The sequence below is a fragment of the Bos taurus genome, chromosome 15 (assembly GCF_002263795.3).
Source record: "Bos taurus isolate L1 Dominette 01449 registration number 42190680 breed Hereford chromosome 15, ARS-UCD2.0, whole genome shotgun sequence".
Classification (NCBI taxonomy): domain Eukaryota; kingdom Metazoa; phylum Chordata; class Mammalia; order Artiodactyla; family Bovidae; genus Bos; species Bos taurus.
In genome coordinates, this window is record NC_037342.1 from 27,757,739 (window position 1) to 27,778,312 (window position 20,574).

At 41.2% G+C, this 20,574-nt stretch overlaps 1 protein-coding gene across 4 annotated transcripts in view; it reads right to left on the reverse strand.

Moving 5' to 3' along the window:
- The window catches only part of SIK3 (SIK family kinase 3), a 266,327-nt gene extending 245,957 nt beyond the window's left edge, over positions 1–20,370 (reverse strand). For all 4 annotated transcript variants that reach the window (XM_010812395.3, XM_010812393.4, XM_010812394.3 and 1 more), the window contains exon 1: positions 20,076–20,370. In XM_010812395.3, coding sequence (XP_010810697.1) covers positions 20,076–20,348 — 273 coding nt within the window. In that variant the 5' untranslated portion in view covers positions 20,349–20,370. The remainder of the gene's footprint in view (positions 1–20,075) is intronic.
- Positions 20,371–20,574: the final 204 nt, after the last annotated feature.

Below are 20,574 nucleotides of genomic sequence, written 5' to 3' on the forward strand. Positions count from 1 at the left end.
ATAAGGGGTTAATATCCAAAATATACAAAAACTCATACAATGCAACAGAAAGAAAACAAACAACCCAATCTAAAAATGGGCAGAGGATCTGAATAGAAATTTTTCCAAAAAAGACATACAGAAAGCCAACAGGTACATGAAAAGATGCTCAATGTCACTTATCATCACGGAAATGGAAAACAAAATCTCAATGAGATTTCACTTCACACCTGTCAAAATGGCACAACAAAAAGACAAAAAATATTAATAACAAGTGCTGATGGGGATGGGAAGAAAAGGGAACCCTCATTAACTGTTTATGGGGACACAAATGATACAGTCACTATGAAAAATAGTATGGAGATTTCTCAAAAAAATTAAGAGAACTCTACCATATGATCCAGCAATTCCACTTCTGGGTACTTATTTATCCAAAGAAAACAAAACCACTAGTTAGAAAAGATATAGGCACCTTTATATTCACTGCAGCATTATTTACAATAGCCAAGATATAGAAGCAACCTAAGTGCCCATCAACAGATGAATGGAAAAAGACACAGTGTATATATATATATAGGAATATTATTATTCAGCTAAAGGAAAGGATGAAATACTGCTGTTTACAACATGGACAGACCAGAAGGTATTATGCCAAGTGAAATAAGACAGAGAAAGACAAGTACTATATGATTTCACTTATAAATGGAATCTAAAACCTAAAACAAATGAATAAACATAACAAAACAGAAACAGACTCATAGATACAGAGAACAAATAGGTGGTTGCCAGAGAGGAAAAGGAGTAAAGGAAGAAGTAAAGCAAGAAGACAAGAAGGAGATCAAGAGGTACAAGCTTCCTGCTGCAAAATAAATGAGTCAAGAGTATGTAACGTACAGCGTGGGAGATACTGTCTGTCAATAATTATGTAATACCTTTTGTATGGTGACAGATCTTACCTACACGGTGATCATGGTGATCATTTTGATATGTATAGTAATAATGAGTCACTATGCTGTGTAACAAGAATTACCATGGTATTTTAGGTCAATTATATTAATACTTCAAAAACAAACTCACAGAAAAAGACATCAGACCTGTGATTAGCAAAGGTAGGGGTAGGGAGAGGAGGAACTGGATGAAGGAAGTCAAAAGCTAAAAACTTCCAAGTACAAGATAAGTAAGTACTATGGATGTAATGTATAACATGATAAATATAACTAACACTGTTATACATTACATATGAAAGTTATTAAGAGAGTATATCTTAAGTGGGCCTTAGGAAGCATTACTACAAACAAATCCAGCGGAGGTGATGGAATTCCAGCTGAGCTATTTCAAATCCTAAAAGATGATGCTGTTAAAATGCTGCACTCTTTATCCAACAAATTTGGAAAACTCAGCAATGGCCACAGGACTGGAAAAGGTCGGTTTTCACTTCAATCCCAAAGAAAGGCAATGCCAAAGAATGCTCAAACTACCTTACAATTGCACTCCTTTCACATGCTAGCAAAGTAATGCTCAAAGTCCTTCAAGCTAAGCATCACCAGTAAATGAACCAAGAACTTTCAGATGTACAAGCTGGATTTAGAAAAGGCAGAGGAACCAGAGATCAAATTGCCAATATATGCTGGATCATAGAAAAACCAAGGGAATTTAAAAAAAACATCTGCTTCACTGACTATGCTAAAGCCTTTAACTGTGTGGGTCACAGCAAACTGTGGAATATTGTTAATGAGATGGGAATACCAGACCACCTTATCTGCCTCCTGAGAACCTGTATGAAGGACAAGAAGCAACAGTTAGAAATGGACATGCAACAAAGGACTGGTTCAAAACTGGAAAAGGAGTACATCAAGGCTGTCTACTGTCACCCTGCATATTTAACTTCTATGCAGAGTACATTGTACAAAATGCTGGGCTGGATGAATCACAAGCTGGAATCAAGATTGCCAGCAGAAATTTTAACAACCTCAGATATTCAGATGACACCACCCTTATGGCAGAAATTGAAGAGCAACTAGATGAAGGCGAAAGACAAGACTGAAAAAGTTGGCTTAAAACTCAACATTTAAAAAATGAAGATCATGGTATACAGTCCTGTCATTTCATGGCAAATAGATGGGGAAAATGTGGTAACAGTGTCAGATTTCATTTTCTTGGGTTCCAAAATCACTGCGGACAGTGACTGCAGCCACAAAATTAAAAGACACTTGCTCCTTGGAAGAATCAGTTCAGTCACTCAGTCATGTCTGACTCTTTGAGACCCCATGGACTGCAGCACGCCATTCTTCCCTGTCCATCACCAACTCCCAGAGCTTACTCAAGAACCCATGTCCATCGAGTCAGTGATGCCATCCAACCATCTCATCCTCTGTCGTCCCCTTCTCCTCCTGCCTTCAATCTTTCCCAGCATCAGGGTCTTTTCAAATGAGTCAGTTCTTCGCATCAGGTGGCCAAAGTACTGGAGCTTCAGCTTCAGCGTAAGTCCTTCCAGTGAATATTTAAGGACTGATTTCCTTTAGGATGGACTGGTTTGATCTCCTTGCAGTCCAAGGGACTCTCAAGAGTCTTCTCTAGAACCACCAGTTCAAAAGCATCAATTCTTTGGTGCTCAGCTTTCTTTATAGTCCAACTCTCATATCCATACATGACCACTGGAGAAACAATAGCTTTGACTAGACGGGCCTTTGCTGGCACAGTAATGCCAATGCTTTTTAATCTGCTGTCTAGGTTAGTCATAGCTTTTCTTCCAAGGAGCAAGTGTCTTTTAATTTCATGGCTTCGGTCACCATCTGCAGTGATTTTGGAGCCCAAGAAAATAAAGTCTCTCACTGTTTCCACTGTTTCTCCATCTATTTGCCATGGAGTGATGGGACGGGATGCCATGATCTTAGTTTTTTGAATGCTGAATTTTAACCAAGCTTTTTCACTCTCCTCTTTCACTTTTATCAAGAGGCTCTTCAGTTCCTCATCACTTTCTACCATAAGGGTGGTGTCATCTGCATATCTGAGGTTATTGATATTTCTCCCAGCAATCTTGATTCCAGCTTGTGCTTCATTCAGCCCAGCATTTCGAATGATGTACTCTGCATATAAGTTAAATAAGCAGGGTGACAATATATAGCCTTGACGTACTTCTTTCTCAATTTGGAACCAGTCTGTTGTTCCATGTCCGTTTCTAACTGTTGTTTCTTGACCTGCATACAGATTTCTCAGGAGGCAGGTAGGATGGTCTGGTATTCCCATCTCTTTAAGAATTTTCCACAGTTTGTTATGATCTACAAAGGCTTTGGCGTAATCAATACAGCAGAAGTAGATGTTTTTCTGGAACTCTCTTGCTTTTTCTATGATCCAACGGATATTTGGAAGGATAGCTATGACAAAAAAAGCAGAGACATCACTTTGCCAACAAAGGTCTGTATAGTCAAAGCCACAGTTTCTCCAGTAGTCGTATATGGATTCGAGAGTGGGACTATCAAGAAGGCTGAGCACTGAAGAATTGATGCTTTTGAACTGTGGTGTTGGAGAACACTCTTGAGAGCCCCTTGGACAGCAAGGAGATCAAACCAGTCAATCCTAAAAGAAATCAACCCTGAATATTCACTGGAAGGACTGGTGCTGAAGCTGAAGCTCTAATACTTTGGCCACCTGATGTGAAAAGCTTACTCACTGGAAAAGACCCTGATGCTGGGGAAGTTTGAGAGTAAGAGAAGGGGGCAGCAGACAATGAGATGGTTGGATGGCATCACTGACTCAATGGACATGAGTTTGAGTAAATTCTGGGAGATAGTGAAGGACAAGGACGCCTAGCGTGCTGCAGTTCATGGGATCACAAAGTGTCAGACACAATTTACAACTGAACAACAATATCCTAAGAGAAAGGATTTCACAAGGAAAAAAACTTTTCCATTTCTTTAACTTTTTTTCTTTAACTTTTTAATCTATATGAGATGATGGATGTTCACTAAACTCATGGTGGTAATCATTTCACTAGGTACATAAATCAATTATGCTGTTCACCTTAAATTTACACAGCAATGCATGTCCATTAAATCTCAATAAAACTGTAACACTAAGTAAAAATTAAAAATAACCAGAAGAGTATGTGGCATGATCCCTTTTCAATGAAAAACATAAAATTCTAACATATGAATAGAAAAAATCTGGTTATAAAATGTGAACAATATTCTCTCTAGAGAGAAGGAATGTTCACTTTCAACATTATACATTTTGGGTAGAGTCTGATTATTTCATAAGACACATATATCAGAGAGATACAAAGATTTTTTTTTGAAGAGACTCTGCAGCTGGGACTTCCCTGGCGGTCCAGTGGTTAAGACTCTGTGCGTCCACTGCAGGTGGCATGGGTTCTATCCCTGGTCAGGGAACTAAGATCCCACATGCCCTGAAACCAAAAAAAGAAAAAACAGAGTACCATACCAAAGTGAGAAAATGGTTCAGAATGAACACAAACACATTCATAATAGAACACATAATTTCAGAGTTAGAATAACTTTACAAATAAAGAAACAAGAATATCAAAATTTTAAACTTTTGTGCTGCAAACAAAACCATCACGAAATTGAAAAGACAACCTACGAGATGGGAAGGGATATCTGCATGTCATATATCTGATAAAGGACTTGTATCCAGAATACACAGACGTCTTACAACTCAACAATAAAAACAACAAATAACCCAACTAAAAACTGGGCAAGGAATCTAAACAGACACTTCAAAGATCTACAAATGGTCACTTAGCACATGAAAAGATGATCAACACTAGGAGTCATAAGAGAAATGCAAATCAGAAACCACAAGGAGCAGCCACTTCACATCAACGCGGATGATTAGATAAAAAAGAAAGAAAATAACAAGTTTCGGTATGCATGTGGAAAAACTGGAAGCTTCATACATTCCTAGTGGGAATGCAAAATGGTGCACCCATTTTAGACAACAGTTTGGCAATTCCTCAAAAAGATAAACATGGAATGTTTATGATACAGAAATTCCACTCCTTGGGCATATATGACCAAAGTATATGTCCAAGAGAAATGAAAACATATGTTCACACAAAAATTTGTACACAAATGTTCGTAACAGCACTGTTCATATTAGTCAAAAAGTGGAAAAATGCATATGTCATCCATTCATGAATGTACAGAATGCAATATATTCATACAATGGAATATCATTCAGCCATAAAAAGGAAGGAAATTCTGACATATGCTACAACATTGATGAAACTTGAAGACATGTTATATGAAAGCAGCCAGACACAAAAGGCCATATGTGATAAGATTCTATTTATATGACATGTCCAGAATGGGCAAATCTATAGAGACTGATTAGTGATTGATTAGGGCATGGGGAGAGAGGTTGAAGAGATAACAGTGACTACTAATGGGTGGCTTCTTCTAAGGGGAGTGAAAATGTTCTAAAATGGCTTGTGATGATGATTACACAACTTTGTGAATAGGCTAAAAGCAATGAATTGGGTGAACTGTACAGTATGTGAATTATATCTCAATAAAGCCATAGAAAACATATATACATTAAAAAGAAACTGGAAGCCCCGTGAGGTTAAGTGATGTGCCCAAAGAAAACTGCCAGGCTAGTAAAAACTGAAACTGGAAACACATGGGCTGACTCCTACAGCAATGGACAGTTTCCTTACTGCAACTGATTGGCCAAAAAGGTTCCCCCAAAGAGCTGGAAAAGCAGAAAATGCAACCCACTCCAGTGTTCTTACCTGGAGAATCCCAGGGACAGGGGAGCCTGGTGGGCTGCTGTCTATGGGGTCACACAGAGTCGGACACGACTGAAGCGACTTAGCAGCAGCATAAGGAAAGGAAGAGTTTAGGTAACACAACTGAAATGTTGTTTTCAAATTTTAATGTGAATCCAAAATGGGTTCTTGGGCTAAAAAAATCTAACAACCACTGATAGAAGAGGTTGTGACTCAGTATAACAGTGCCCCTTTTACTGGGAGCTCAATTAGAGCAGGGCACGGGATGCAGCTGCTGGCTGAAAAGGAAGAAGGAAAATGAGATCAGAAGAGGCACGAGAGGCTGAAATCACCGGCCACTCTTGTGCATATGTCAAAGAGGTTAGTGAGTAACAATGCTTCAAACAAGTTTTATTATGGGGGGGGAGGGAAGAGGGGCTGTAAAATCCTATACAGAGATCTGAAAGTATCATCTGAAAATTGAATTACCTCCCCGAATTACTATACACATATAAGGTATTTAGGTATAATGAACAGGGTCTCTCTGCAGCTGACTTGGACACAAAGATCATTGCTGGAATACAACTGCCCCATTTGACAAGAATAACAATATCACTGTTGATGTAGAAATGGAAAGTAAGCCAAGAACATACCATCACTAAAAACATTATTTCAAGGGTTTAAAAAAAAAAAGAGCTACCAAAAAAAAATCATCTATTGTCAGAACACTGCTTATGCAACATTAGAACATTCTGACAGAAGGAAAGGACAACAGGAGGCAGGAAGCAGAAAGAAGGAAGAAATCCTGCAGGTGCCCAACTAATCCTAACAAGAAACAGCTCTGAGCCTGCCTTCCACAATAACAATCTTGTTCCCGTGGTATATGAACCAAGATTTCTCTTGCCAGGAACAGAAAACAACTGACTACATGAAAATGTCAGCTTGTTCCATGAACACTACACTGGCAATGAACAGATACAAACCTTTCAAAAGACAAAGTTTTGGCTGTTTCCTCACCAAATTTTTAACATCGCTGGCCCACAGTCAAATTCAGTCCAGTTTATGCAAACTCTTAACACAAGTGGACAAAAATACCACGCTGCAGAATACACTATAAATAAAAGATTCTATAAAATATCTTGTCTTCAGATTTCTAACAATTTGGCTCATTTATAATTATAAAATTTGTATAGAAGCTCTCTTAACCCACCACCATCTCTCAACCAACCTGAAAAAAATAACTGATGCTTCCCCTTCCCTCTGTAAAATAACAAGCCCCAGCAATGCAAACCAGCCTCAAATTAACAGCCACTCATTCTAATCCTGGATATTCTTCCTGCTTCCATCCACTAAATTGCATGCTTACCAAGAATTAATTGTTTTCTTCCCAAATCTATTTATACCAGTTGCTCTTATTATTATAGGTATGCAATTTAATTAGCTATATAAACTGATGAGAAACCCAGGAGAAAAGAAAGACATGCTTCTTTGAAAATTAAGCTGAATGTTTAAAATGACTTGGTAAAGTCACATTACACGTGGATGCACGTGTGTTCAGTTGCTAAGTCATGTCCAACTCTTTGCAACCCCATGGACTGCAACACGCCAGGCTTCCCTGTCCTTCACTGTCTCCCGGAGTTTGCTCAAACTCCATTAAGTAGATGATGCCATCCAACCATCTCGCTCTCAATCTTCCCCAGCATCACAGTCTTTTCCAATGAAACAGCTCTTTACATCAGGTGGCCAAAGTACTAGAGCTTCAGCATCAATCCTTTCAATGAATATTCAAGGTTGAATCCCTTTAGGATTGACTGGTTTGATCTCCTTGCTGTCCAAGGGACTCTCAAGAGTCTTCTCCAGCACCACAGTTCAAAAGCATCAATTCTTCAACACTCAGCCTTCTTTACGGTTCAACTCTCACATCTGTACATGACTAATGGAAAAACCATAGCTTTGACTACCCGGTTCCTTATCAGTAAAGTGACGTCTCTGCTTTTTAATACACTGTCTAGGTTTGTCATAGCTTTTCTTTCAAGGAGCAAGCATCTTTTAATTTCATGGCTGCAGTCACCATCTGCAGAGATTTTGGAGCCTAAGAAAATAAAGTCTGTCACTTTTTCCATTGTTTCTCATTTCTTAGTCATGAAGTGATAGGACCAGATGCCATGATCTTTGTTTTTTGAATGTTGAGTTTTAAGCCAGCTTTTTCATTCCCCTCTTTCACATTCATCAAGAGGCTCTTTAGTTCCTTTTCACTTTCTGTCATTAGAGTGGTGACATCTGCATATCTGAAGTTGTTGACATTTCTCCTGGCAATCTTGATTCCAGCTTGTGATTCATCCAGCCTGGCAATTAGCACTATGTACTCCACATAGAAGTTAAATAGAAGATACACAGCCTTGATGTACTCCTTTCCCAATTTTGAACCAGTCCATTGTTCCATGTCTGGTTGTTGCTTCTTGATCTGCATCCTGGTTTCTCAAGAGGCAGGTAAGGTGGTCTGGTATTCCCATCTCTTTAAGAATTTTCCAGTTTGTTGTGATCCACACAGTCATAGGCTTTAGCGTAGTCAATGAAGCAGAAGCAGATGTTTTTCTGGAACTCTCTTGCCTTTTCTATGATCCAACAGATCTTGGCAATTTGATCTCTGGTTCCTCTGCCCTTTCTAAATCCAGCTTGTACATCCGGAAGTTCTCAGTTCACGTACTGTCAAAGCCTAGCTTGAAGGATTTTGAGCATTACCTTGTGTTTTTTTAATGCAACAAGCGTAAAATATGGGGACAAGAGGGAGAGAGAATCAAAAACTCAAGAGTCTATGTTCAAAATGCTTCATAAAATGCCTTTAAATTGCTACTCTGCTTTAAAAAAGCAAAATAAAACTGGAAATCATAAATGATGAACTATGGGTATGTTTAATACAAATAAGATGGCAGAACTCTAATCAAGATATCAATATACACAGAAAGGCCTATAGCAAAAGATTAGCAAACATGTTTCTTAGACAAACTGCAAAGAAAAAGAGGGGAAATCTATAAAGTAAAACAAATAATTCTTTTTAAAAATATAAAACTTAAGGGACATCAATCAATTATAAAGTATGGACTTTATTTAGACCCTGATTCAAACAAACGAGTGGTTAAAAAAGAAAAAAAACTAAATGTGTGTGTATATATATTGTATATATATGACAATCAGAGAAATTTAACACTAATTTGATACTTAATGACACCAGGGAATTATTAATTGTTTTAGGTAGGATAATAGTACTGGGGTTATATTTTTTTGGAAAAAAAAAAACCTCCTCTACTTAGAGATACATGCCAAAACATTTACAGATGAAATAAGATTTTGGGAATTGCTTCAAAATAAACTAGGGAGAAAAGAGAGGCTGGAAGTGATATGTGCGAAAGACTGACTGTGAGGTGATTAACTGCTTTTAGTGGGTGGTAGGTTAATGAGGGGTTCATCATATGATTCTTTTTACTTTTGCTTACGTTTAAAATTTTGCATAATGAACACTTTTTAAAAAAGACTAGTGGATTAATGCATATTTACATTTTAAATAAAATATTAAAAGTATATATATCATTATTTCTGACTTCCTTGCTTCATTCATTTCTTTCCCCTAATTAAGATAATCATAACCCAAACTTATTGTATTAAAGGCCTTCTACTGGAGATAAAAGGGCACATTGTCAGATGCTCAAAATACAGCAGTGGGTACACCCAAACACTGTAAGAACAATAGTCCATATGGCCCAATTACCACTGAAAACCTCTTAAATAACATATAAAGTACAGTAAGTACAACAAATCCAGACATCATGAGACTGGTGCATCACCACATTTATTTACATAATTATTTCCTTAATCATTTCCTTTATCATCTTTTTACCATTAAAAAAAAGAGAGGAGTAATTTACAATTTTCATCAATCTCAGAAATTCTCCCTCAGGTCTACCAAAAAAGTTATTTAAAAATCAAAGATTCAGGTAATCAGAATCTCTTTCTCATCAACCTTTCTTTTTGCCTTCAACAGCTCCTCCAATTTAAGTTTATACCTTTTTGTGAAAGATTAGGAGAGAATGATGATTCATAAAAAACAACTTAAAAGATTAGAGTCACAGTTTTTTCCTTCCTCGTCCAGGTTTGGTTCAGAACAACGACGAGGCAGTAGCTCCAGCCCTCTTTTAATGGGTTCCACATCTATCGCCCAAGGTTTACAGGTGCAGCAGGGAGTAACAGTCCTGCCTTCCAAGAAAACAAACGCAGAAGAGGAGACAATAAAGAAAAAAAAACTTCTGGTGGGCTAACCCTGGCACAGCCTTTCTGGAAAGCAATGTGCCAATATATGTATCAGCGTATTCTCTCGCCAGTAATTTCACATCCAACCATCTATCCTGAGCAAAAAATCAGAAATGCATCAAAGATTCATACACAAAAATGGTCACCACAGCAAATTTCTGAAGTGAAAAACTGGGAAGAATCTTAAAATATGAAAAAGGTCAAAAAATAACAGCAATCATACAATGGCAAAGGTCCGTATACAAAGGTCTCTCTAGTCAAAGCTGTGGTTTTTCCAGTAGTCATGTACGGATGTGGGAACTGGACCACAAAGAAGGCTGAGCACTGAAGAACTGATGCTTTCAAACTGTGGTACTAGAGAAGACTCACTGGAAGGACTGATGCTGAAGCTGAAGCTCCAATACTTTGGCCACTTGATGCAAAGAGCCGACTCACTGGAAAAGACCCTGATGCTGGGAAAGATTGAGGGCAGGAGAAGAAGGGAGCAACAGAGGTTGAGATGGTTGAATGACATCATCAACTCAATGGACATGAGTTTGAGCAAATTCCAGGAGATGGTGAAGGACAGGGAAGCCTCGTGTGCCGCAGTCCATGAGGTCGAAAAGAGTTGGACACAACCGAGGGACTGAACAACAACAACAATACAATGGCAAAGTGCACATCCATTAAAATTGATGTTTACAAATAGTTTCGAATGATGAGAAAATACCTATAATGATAAGGGGGAGGAATAAAATAGAGTATCAGTATGATCCTAATTATATTCTGCAAAAAATTAATAACTATTGCCTGTGGGTGACAGGATGATGGGTGATTTTTTTCCTTCTGCTTCTTATAAGTTTCCCCAATTATAAATGGAAAAAAAATAGAGCAAGGTGGTAGAAGAGAGCCCATAATAATAAGTAATTGGGTTGAAATAAGACAATTTACACTCCAGACCTCTTGTAGTCCACCTCTATCAGGTCTGAGCTGCAAGCATTCAACTGCTCCTTTACCTGAACACTTTGCCCACTCCAAGAAGAATAACATCCTCTTGTCTTCTAGTATCAGTAGTTGCTACTTTTTGCCTACAGATAACACAAAAAGTACTACAAATATCATATATTAATGCATATATATGGAATCTAGGAAGACCGTATGGATGAACCTATTTGCAGGGCAGCAATGGAGACGCAGACATAGAGAAAAGTCTTATGGACACGGGCAGCGGGGAGGAAGGAGAGGGTGGGACAAAAGGAGAGAGTAACATGGAAGCATATACACTACCATATGGAAAACAGGTAACGAATGGAAATTTGCTGTATGACTCAGGGAACTCAAACCAGGGCTCTGTGACAACCTACATGGATGGGAAAGGATGGGAGGTGGGAGGGAGGTTCAAAAGGGAGGGGACATATATATACCAATGGCTGACTCATGTTGATGTATTTTGAAAGTCGCTCAGTCGTGTCCAACTCTTTGTGACCCCATGGACTTATACAGTCCATGGAATTCTCTAGGCCAGAATACTGGAGTGGGTAGCCTTTCCCTTCTCCAGGAGATCTTCCCAATCCACATTACAAGCGGATTCTTTACCAGCTGAGCCACAAGGGGAGCCCAAGAATACTGGAGTAGGTAGCTGATCCCTTCTCCAGTGGATCTTCCCAACCCAGGAAATGAACCGGGGTTTCCTGCATTGCAGGTGGATTCTTTACCAACTGAGCTATCAGGGAAGCCCGACGGTGATGTATGGCAGAGGCCAACACAATACAGTGAAGCAATTATCCTTCAATTCAAAATAAATAAATTTTTTTTAAATACTACTTGAATTAATTCATTAAAGGTAAGGCCCAATAAAAGTAACTCCCTGAAATTAAGGACCAGTGACAGAAAAATACCAGTTGCTTTAATCAGATCACCTAGTATACAGAACAAGTGGGAACCCCAGCAAACAGTACGAAGTTACTTCAGGAAACGCCAGCAGGAGAAGGCAGACAGGAGGGCCTGCAAAGAAAAGCTCCGAGGCAGAAGAGGAAAAACAAGGTGCTGGCCGACTACGCTGACTGCCCCTGTGCGACCCTCGCAAGGCGGTGACCCACGGGGAGCCTGGGTATGAAAGAACTTTCCCCTTCAAATACGGGACTTGAATGTAAATTGCAGGATTTAGTGAACTTAGACTGAACTTATTAATAATGAAAGTTTGAAATATGCCAAAAATAACTTGCCCAGAAAGGCGGTAAAATCTCTTTACCTAGAGATTTGTGAGAAAAAAGTAGAAAATTACTTTCCTTTAACATCTTAACTGGAGATAGAAAATTTCAGTAATAAAACTCTAAGATGCATTAAGAGTATTAAAAAAATTAAGTCAGCTCTCTCTTGTTTTTAATCCTTACATTTATTCCCTAAATGAATATTTACCAGCATCATAGTAGGCACTGGGCACACAGCAGCAAACACCACCTTAAAACGCCTGCCTCGTGGAAGTGACGTTCAGTTACCACAGTGTGTGCCTCCTGACAAGCCCTAAAAGTTAGATATTTTCTTCTTTTAATTTTTAAGTAAAATGATTTTTAGAAATTTCAAGCATGTGACAACACTGCCAGAAAACAAACAGCACCTAGCATTTGGACTGATCGAGAGAAGCCCTTAATAAATACTAGAGACATAAAACTAACAAAACTGTGTGGATGAGGCACTGAGGCGGCAGGAAGACAACTTCACTACATACAAGTCTGCACTTTTTTAATTTTGTGCCATCTATCATTCATTCCTAGTTTTTGATAAACAATTTTTTAAAAGTTTATTGGCTGGGTGGATGGAATGAATTAAATGAAACTCTCCTTCTCCAAAAATTCAGTCTCAAGAAATGTGCTAAGGAAGCCTAAAATTTTGCATTCAAGTTTTCTGGAGGGAGCAAAGAGAAGTAAAGCATACTACTGGTAAGTACAGACTGAAACTAGCTGAAACGAGGCAGAAATTTGAGGATTTCTCAGAAATTCCAAACCAAAACCTAAATATAGTTTAAGATAACTGGCCAAAAGTATCCAACTGAGTGAGCCCAGCCTACACAGTGGAGCTTACACAGGCGATGGGTTTGAGTCTCCTTCCTTTTCAGTTTCTGGGAAACGAGGCTGAGTATTTGCAACCTGATTCCTAAGTCTCTGAGACAGTAAATTCTGAGATGAAATACTTACCAGTGTGGCTAAAGACTCCTGGTCTACTGTGGATCACACACCTCCTAAACAGAAATATGACATAACTATGCCACAGTTCATCCAACAGTTTTGTCCTCAGCTGATGGAATTTTTAACTCTAAACAGATCCAAAAGAAACTCTTTCAAGCTAATACATCCAAAACTATTGAGGGCTTTTCAAAGACACTGCCAAAGCCATTTACTTAACAGTATTTATTACATTGGAACAAAAGTCCATGAGAATGTGTCTAATTTTCACCCTCTGGATGCTATCAGTCATCCATAGCCAGCATGACTATACTATTATGCCAGAAGGGACCAGTCTATTCACTGTTAGAAAGTAGAAGGCAGGGACTCACCTGATGGGTGAGATCATTCACCTGCGGAGCAGGCCAGAGCTTTCAGCTCAGAAACTAGAACCACGTAAGGGCAGCTCTACATAAATGGTCCTCTTGGCCCTCACCTGTATCATCAATGTATGTATCTTGGTGACCAGTTCTCTTCATGAGTTATAAGATGGCACCATCCCCTGGAAACTGGTAGTGATTTGGTAAATAGAGAGTCCATCTGAGAAAGGTACCTTCAAAGACAGACCAGACCAACCCAACACAGCAAAAGTATAATTACTCATATTCCCTGGGTGTGAGCTAGATATAGTGGCAAAAGAAAACTATATAAGGCAGACTGTGTTTATGGTCATTGCTTTTTCTGTGCTTATTTCTCTCTTTTTACTTCTTCAGCATTTTTTAAGTCTTTACTGAATTTGTTACAATACTGTTTCTATGTTTATTGGTTGTGAGGTATGTAGGATCCTAGCTCCCTGACCAGAGACTGAACCCACATCTCCTGTGTCTCCTGCATGGCAGGTGGATTCTTTACTGGCTGAGCAAAGTCTGAGATTTTAAGTTCATCTTTCCAGACTCTGAAAAAAAGAGGAGAGGGAAATGGCAACCCACTCCAGTGTTCTTGCCTGGAGAATCCCAGGGACGAGGGAGCCTGGTGGGCTGCCGTCTATGGGGTCGCACAGAGTCGGACACGACTGAAGCGACTTAGCAGCAGCAAGATCTTTTTTTAGTGCTCCCCAAATAGACAACTATTTGTTGGCTGATCACGTTTACTTTGTATGTAAAATGTATGCCATTCTCTTATAGTGTGAAAGAACAGAAGTTGTTAAAATTTAACACCTCCCCTATCTGAAGAAATGAATCAGAAGAAGCTTTTTTACCCTAAGCCATAAATACCCAAAATGACTTTTTAAAGACATAAGTCAGATAACGTCAGTGCTCTGCCTTGATATCCCCTGAGGTCAATCCCTTATTTCATACCAATTCCATAAAATGGCCTGTAAGACCCGTATGATCTGGCCCCTATCTAACCTCCTGATCTCAATTCCTTACCATCCCTTCTCTCACTGGTTAAGCTCTTAGGCATCCTGACCTTGGGTCTAATCTTTAGACAAACCAAGTTCATTTCTACCCAAAGGCCTCTGCACGTGCCATTCCTTCTTCCTAATCTTCCCAAACTGGCTCTTTCTCATTATTCAGGTGATCAGCTCAAATATCACCACCCTGGAAAGGCCCTCCCTGACACTGGATGTGAAGCAGCACCCTGCCCCAGACACTCTCTAGCCCATTTATTTTTTTCATAGTATTTGTCACTATATAAAGTTATTTGTTTACATGCTTCTCATCTGTCTCCTCCCATAAGAAAATAAGTTCCAAGAAGGCAATAGCTTTTTTTCTCTCTCATTCATGGGGTATTCAAGAGCCAGAGCAGAACCCTGGCACAAAATTTGCATTCAGTAAATACTTGCTGAATGAATGAATGGATAACAGAAAAGTTCCATTACTATGCAGAGAGGTTTTAGGTGTTTTTTAGACTTACAGAGACACTGGTAGAAAGAACGCATATCTTTTTCTTTCCAGAGCATCCATTTTGTTCTCTTTTATGCCACGAACTAGAAAACATTAGCCAGACTGATGCCTGGAAAATGAAAACAGCACTTCTGGCACAGAAATAACTAGTCTGGGCACCTCTGGCTTGAGCCAGATCTCTGACTTTCTAGGGAGCTGGCACCAAAGTCAAAATGTTAAACAGCTTTGATGCTGAAAAGTGGAATGCTGGTATTTTGACTCTGGAGAAACTAGTCCAAATCATTCTTAGCTCTTCACAAAGTTTCAACACATCTCTATCAAAATGAAGTTAGTCATCTTTCAACAGTCATTTCTAGATTATCCAGAGATGGAACTATTCTCCTCCAACGTAACTAATATTCATCTTTAATTTCAATTTCTTTTTGACATAATTCTCTTTTCTATTTACTAATGAATCTTGTTTTCAGCCTGCTGACGAGCACAAGCATCATCCTTAGAGTAAAAACAATACTATTAGCCCGCTTTGAGCTGCTCTTCTCATGGAAATGAGTGCGCTAAACCACATGGCACACAAATGCGTCCTGGCTGATCAGTATTTGGAATGGGGTCATGGGGCAAAATGTTTCCTCTGCGTAATATCTAAAGTTAAGAATCCTGACCTTGGCCTTCTAAGTAGCACACCCTGCACCCAAGTGCAAATGTGTCCTTAGGCTTGTAGGAATATTTCTTCATACTCTCCATGAAATTTAAGGAGTTCTCTGGAAAAAACACTGCAAACTCTGCTCTATCACCAATGTGACAAAGTGTAGCTATACAAACACCCTGAGTATTCAAGGCAAACCAAATAAAAGCCAGTATTAGTCACAGTTTTCATTAGACAAGTCTCCTAAGTGTCTGAAAAATTTAATGGGAAATTATGTTTTTAAATGTCAATTTCATGAAATTAGCCCAAAGTCCACAGGAATTAAATCTACTCTCTCAAAGAGGCACCTGAAATAATAGCAAACTATTTTTTTACCCTGAAATCACATCATCAGGATAACATCTACCTACAAAACTGTTCCAAAGGGGGTGAAAAGCAAACAAGGGGAACCATGTCTTACTCATCTTTGTTCCAACAGTATCTGAGGATGAAGATGAAGAAGATGGTGATAACATTTACCATATGCCTACTAGGTGCCAGGCACATTTGTTCTCAAAGTTTCACATATATTATTTTATCTTCAGAACACCCTAATTTGTGAGCAAAGTATTGATACTATTGTCATCTCACTTTATACATGAAGAAATCCAAGCACAGACAGGTTAAATTACCTGTAAGTAGCAGAAGAGCCAAACCCAGTCAGTCCCATCCAAAGCTCAAGCTCTTCCCACGAACCAATAAACACGCAAGTGATGTACATTTATTGAAATACATTTTTAAAGTATTTGACCAATGGCTTTTATAGTCATGGATACTTTCTTTTTAATGCATACAAAATATACCTACTCTCTGTTCCCATTCATTCACCCAGTGAAGGTATAATTAGGCACAGGCAACCCACTATAAACAACTGACAATAGAAAATCTTTTTTTTTTCAATCTTCTAAATACTTCATAGTGTCCTACCAAAAGAAGAGGACCAGAGAATCTCAAACCAAGGCTCCTCCACAAAAGGGAACTCAAAGAAGGTGGGACAAAGACAGCCAGGGTGAGCTGCTGACCAAAGTATGTCACAGACGCACATTCTCTCCTGGTAACTGCTCTGCAGTGGCGCTGTAAGCACTGCAGTGCTGCCAATATTAAGTCTGAGCTCATGAATGCCGTGCTGCAAAAGTCACCAACAACAGAACAGGAAAATACTTCCCGTTCTCTACTTGTTTTATTCATCCCAGGGTCCTGATCTAGGAGGTTGGAGAGTTAACAGAATTTGGGAAAGGGCCAGCTTTACCACTTACTGTTGGACGGAGCATGGTAGCTTGGTCAATAAATAAAGTTTACTTTAGCCTCTTAGTCTGTGGAATAGGTAGTGTGTGTGAGAAAAGATGACCATAAATATCTCTCTAATGTTCAGAAAACACCTACTACCTAACCTCTTTCAAACACCACAAATATCATCTGAATTACCTGAGTCTGATGGTTATATATGGTTATAGGAAAAACCCAGACCATTCAGTGGCTGACAGGGAGCAGAAAGAAAAAAAAAAATCACATACCTCTAAAAGACAAACAAATGAACAAAAAGATACATCCTGAAAACAGAAGAGGAAAAAAAATAGGTGAAAATAGGTGATTCTCTTTGGTTCCAAGTTACCTGACTACAGAAGTAAGATAAACGCTGCAGTGCACAGGAGAAAAATCTCTCTACCTGAGTAACTGAACAGCAGCTTCTGCAACTGCCAATACCCAGGCACCTTCCTCGCCATTATATAACCAAACCCTGGCCTTAATAGGCCATCATACCGTACGTCAACAGTTGTTAGACACATCTGAGCTGCAAGCATCTGAGAAACCTTTCCAAAGTGGATTCAGATAAGCAAGAAGCAGGCCAAAATATGTTCATCATTTACCCAGAGCACATGACAACTCCTTGTGAATTAAGCTTCACGCGTGTCGGCAGAGTAATTTAAGAAGCGAGAGAGAGGGTGCCTGTAACTAGGAAATTGCACACTGCTACAGAAACACAAATGAGTGCTGGTGTGGTCCCGTCACACATGCAACTCATTGTCCAAGCCATTTCAGCCTCATTCAAGATTTTGAATATTTCCATACATAGGAATTGCATAACTGCCGACCACAAATGATCAAAGATAAAACCCAACATAAACAGTGACGCCGGTTTATAAACAAGCTGATGTTTAAAATGCTGCAGTCCTAAAGGATACCAACAACTTAGAGAAAAACTTAGACACACACACACACTGGAAAATTAGAAAGCGGGCAGACCAGCCATAATTAGCCACTGGCTTTGCTGACTACTGAAGATAGAAATGTCTCCATTATGTATAAAGCCAAGAATCAACTGTTTGCAATTACATTTACAAAAACATTGAACCCTCTGTCCCAGATTTTTTTAATCATTATTTTGGTGTATCCAAGGGCTGGGCGATACAGAATTCTTTAAATCATAGATACCATAAACCAGGCAGCCAATTAAGTTCATAGAGTCCATCCCCCAGAGGTCAGAGCAAAATAATCACAGAAGCCCAAGTGATTACTTAGGTGGGAGGGGGAGGGTGTGGAAAAGGAAATACCAAAACAAGGAACAAGGCTGGAACAATTAGAGTTGTTTGTAAATATAGATTTGTCTTGGCTAACTGTAAATGCAATAGGAAACATTCAGAGGGGCAGGGATGCACCAGAGTCTTGGTTAAGTCTACTCCGTGTCAGGGTCTGAGGGTAGCATCAGGAAACCTTGGACTCTGGTATCTCATTCAGCTCAGACCTGCAGACTTGAGGCCTTCTGATAAAAACTGAAAAAAAAAAAGGCTGAAGGGGGCCCCCCCCAAAAGGAAGTGAAACTGACCAATCAATTTTCCACAGCCACCCACCCACCCCACAACCCTGGTAAAAAGGGCCCTTTAGAGTCTGACAGAAAGGAGGGAAAAAGGAACTTCAGGTCATAAGTAAGAGGGAGAGAAGGCAGAGATAAGTCACTGCCTTCTGAAAACAACAGACTGCCATACAAGCGAAAACAAGGACCAAAGACTGGGCTGAGGAGGTGAGGGGAATTGATGTGGCTTTGGTAGGAAGCAGCAGCAGCTGTAAGGGTTCTTCATCGAGCTGAGGGAAACACAAATTGCAGTTTTAAATATAATGAATGACTTCACCGAAAGTGTTCATTCAAGTGAGAGATGGAGCAAAGAAAGAAATCTGAAGTATAAATGGGTTTTGGGAGTCCTATCAAAACCAAGCAGTTCCTCCTGGTGTCTTCACTGCCAAGACTCCCAATGAAGAAGGCCACAGGAAAGAACTAACCATATTTCCTCCAAAAACGAATTTTGTAGGTAAAATTTTAAACGTGTACGATATGGCTTCCTAATTGACCTTGCCAATTTCACCACCACTGCTCCACAAATCCCTTGGGAACCAAAGGGCCCAATGAGTGTCCGGATTCTTCACACACCTCCCCAGTCTCCAGGCGCCCCCCTGCCACCACCACTGACAGCCCACCCTAGGTTCTGTAAACTGTATGGTTCTGGACCCTCCGACAACTAAATATAACCAGCAATCCAGCTCTCCCGAATTGTTTAACCCCTGATTACCTAGGGCCACTACAAAGCAGGGGTACCCCTGGGTCTCTGTTCCCTGACCCCTTTCCTGTGGAAAAGCAAAGTAATTTTTTTCCTCCTTATTTCCCCATTTTTTTCATCGCCGGCTCCAATAATGTTCTCTGTCCTGTCTCTCATTCCCACCATCTAGCAGTCTTGGGCGACCAAATGCTGCCTGGTGCCGCTGTCATAAGGTACCAGGTCCCTCAAACCTTCCAGTACCTTGTACCCCCACTCAAGACCCCAGCCATCCTTCTTCCCCTCAAAAGCCCACCCGTGTCAGTTTCACCCTTGTTTTCCCCCATCCTCCTGGTCCATATTTCCTATTCCCCTGCCCTCATTCCCGCAGGATTTCCTAATTTCTGGTTTCAGAGGCTTCTTAGCTTACTGTCTCCTGGCTCCGGGAGAGTTCCAAACGTCTTTCTCATCACCCCTGCTACGACCCTCCGCACAGCCCGGGGAGCCCCCTGCCCATCCCCGGCTCTCTAGTTCCCCAGGTCCCGGCGCTCAGTGGCCGCTTTGCGCCCCCTCTGCTGTGCAGTTACCCTCTCCCGGGCCCCACGGTGCCCCCCGCCTCCTGCTCTCTCTCTCCTCACTCTTGCCCGATAACCCCCTACCCGCTTCCCTGTTCCCAACGCACTCCCGAGCCCCGCTCGCGGCGCCGACCCCTCCACCTCGGTGTCGCGGGGCTCCCCTTCCCCCGCCACACTCGGACGGTCCCGGGCCGCGCAGCCCCGCCGCCGCCGGGTCCCGCCGCGCCACTACCTTGGCCTTAGTGACGAGGTGCGTGGCCCGCTTGACCACCGCGAAGTTGCCCTTGCCGATGGTGCGGTCGATCTCGTAGTAGCCGATGCGGGCAGGCACCGGCCCGCGGGAGGCCGGGGCTGGGGGACGCGGCGGGCCAGCCGCCGGGGGGACAGCAGCGGGGGCGGCCGGGGGTCCCGGGGCGGGCGGAGGCAGCAGGCGGCCGGCCGGCCCGGCTCCCCCCGCTCCGGCCCCGGCAGCCCCGCCAGCTCCGCTCGCCGCCGCCGCCGCCATCTTGTTGTGCAGTGAAACCTCCGGGGCCGCGGGGAGCCGGCGGTGGGGGGGGGGGGGGGGGGGGGGGGAGGGGGGGCGGGGGGGGCGGGAAAAGAGGTGGGGGGGCGGCGGACGTCACTCCAGGAGGCGGAGCGCCCGCGCCGCCGGGGCCGGGAGCCATGGCAACCTGTCGTCACGTGCCGACGCGCGTCACTGCCCGGAGCCATGGCAACCATGACCTCACCGG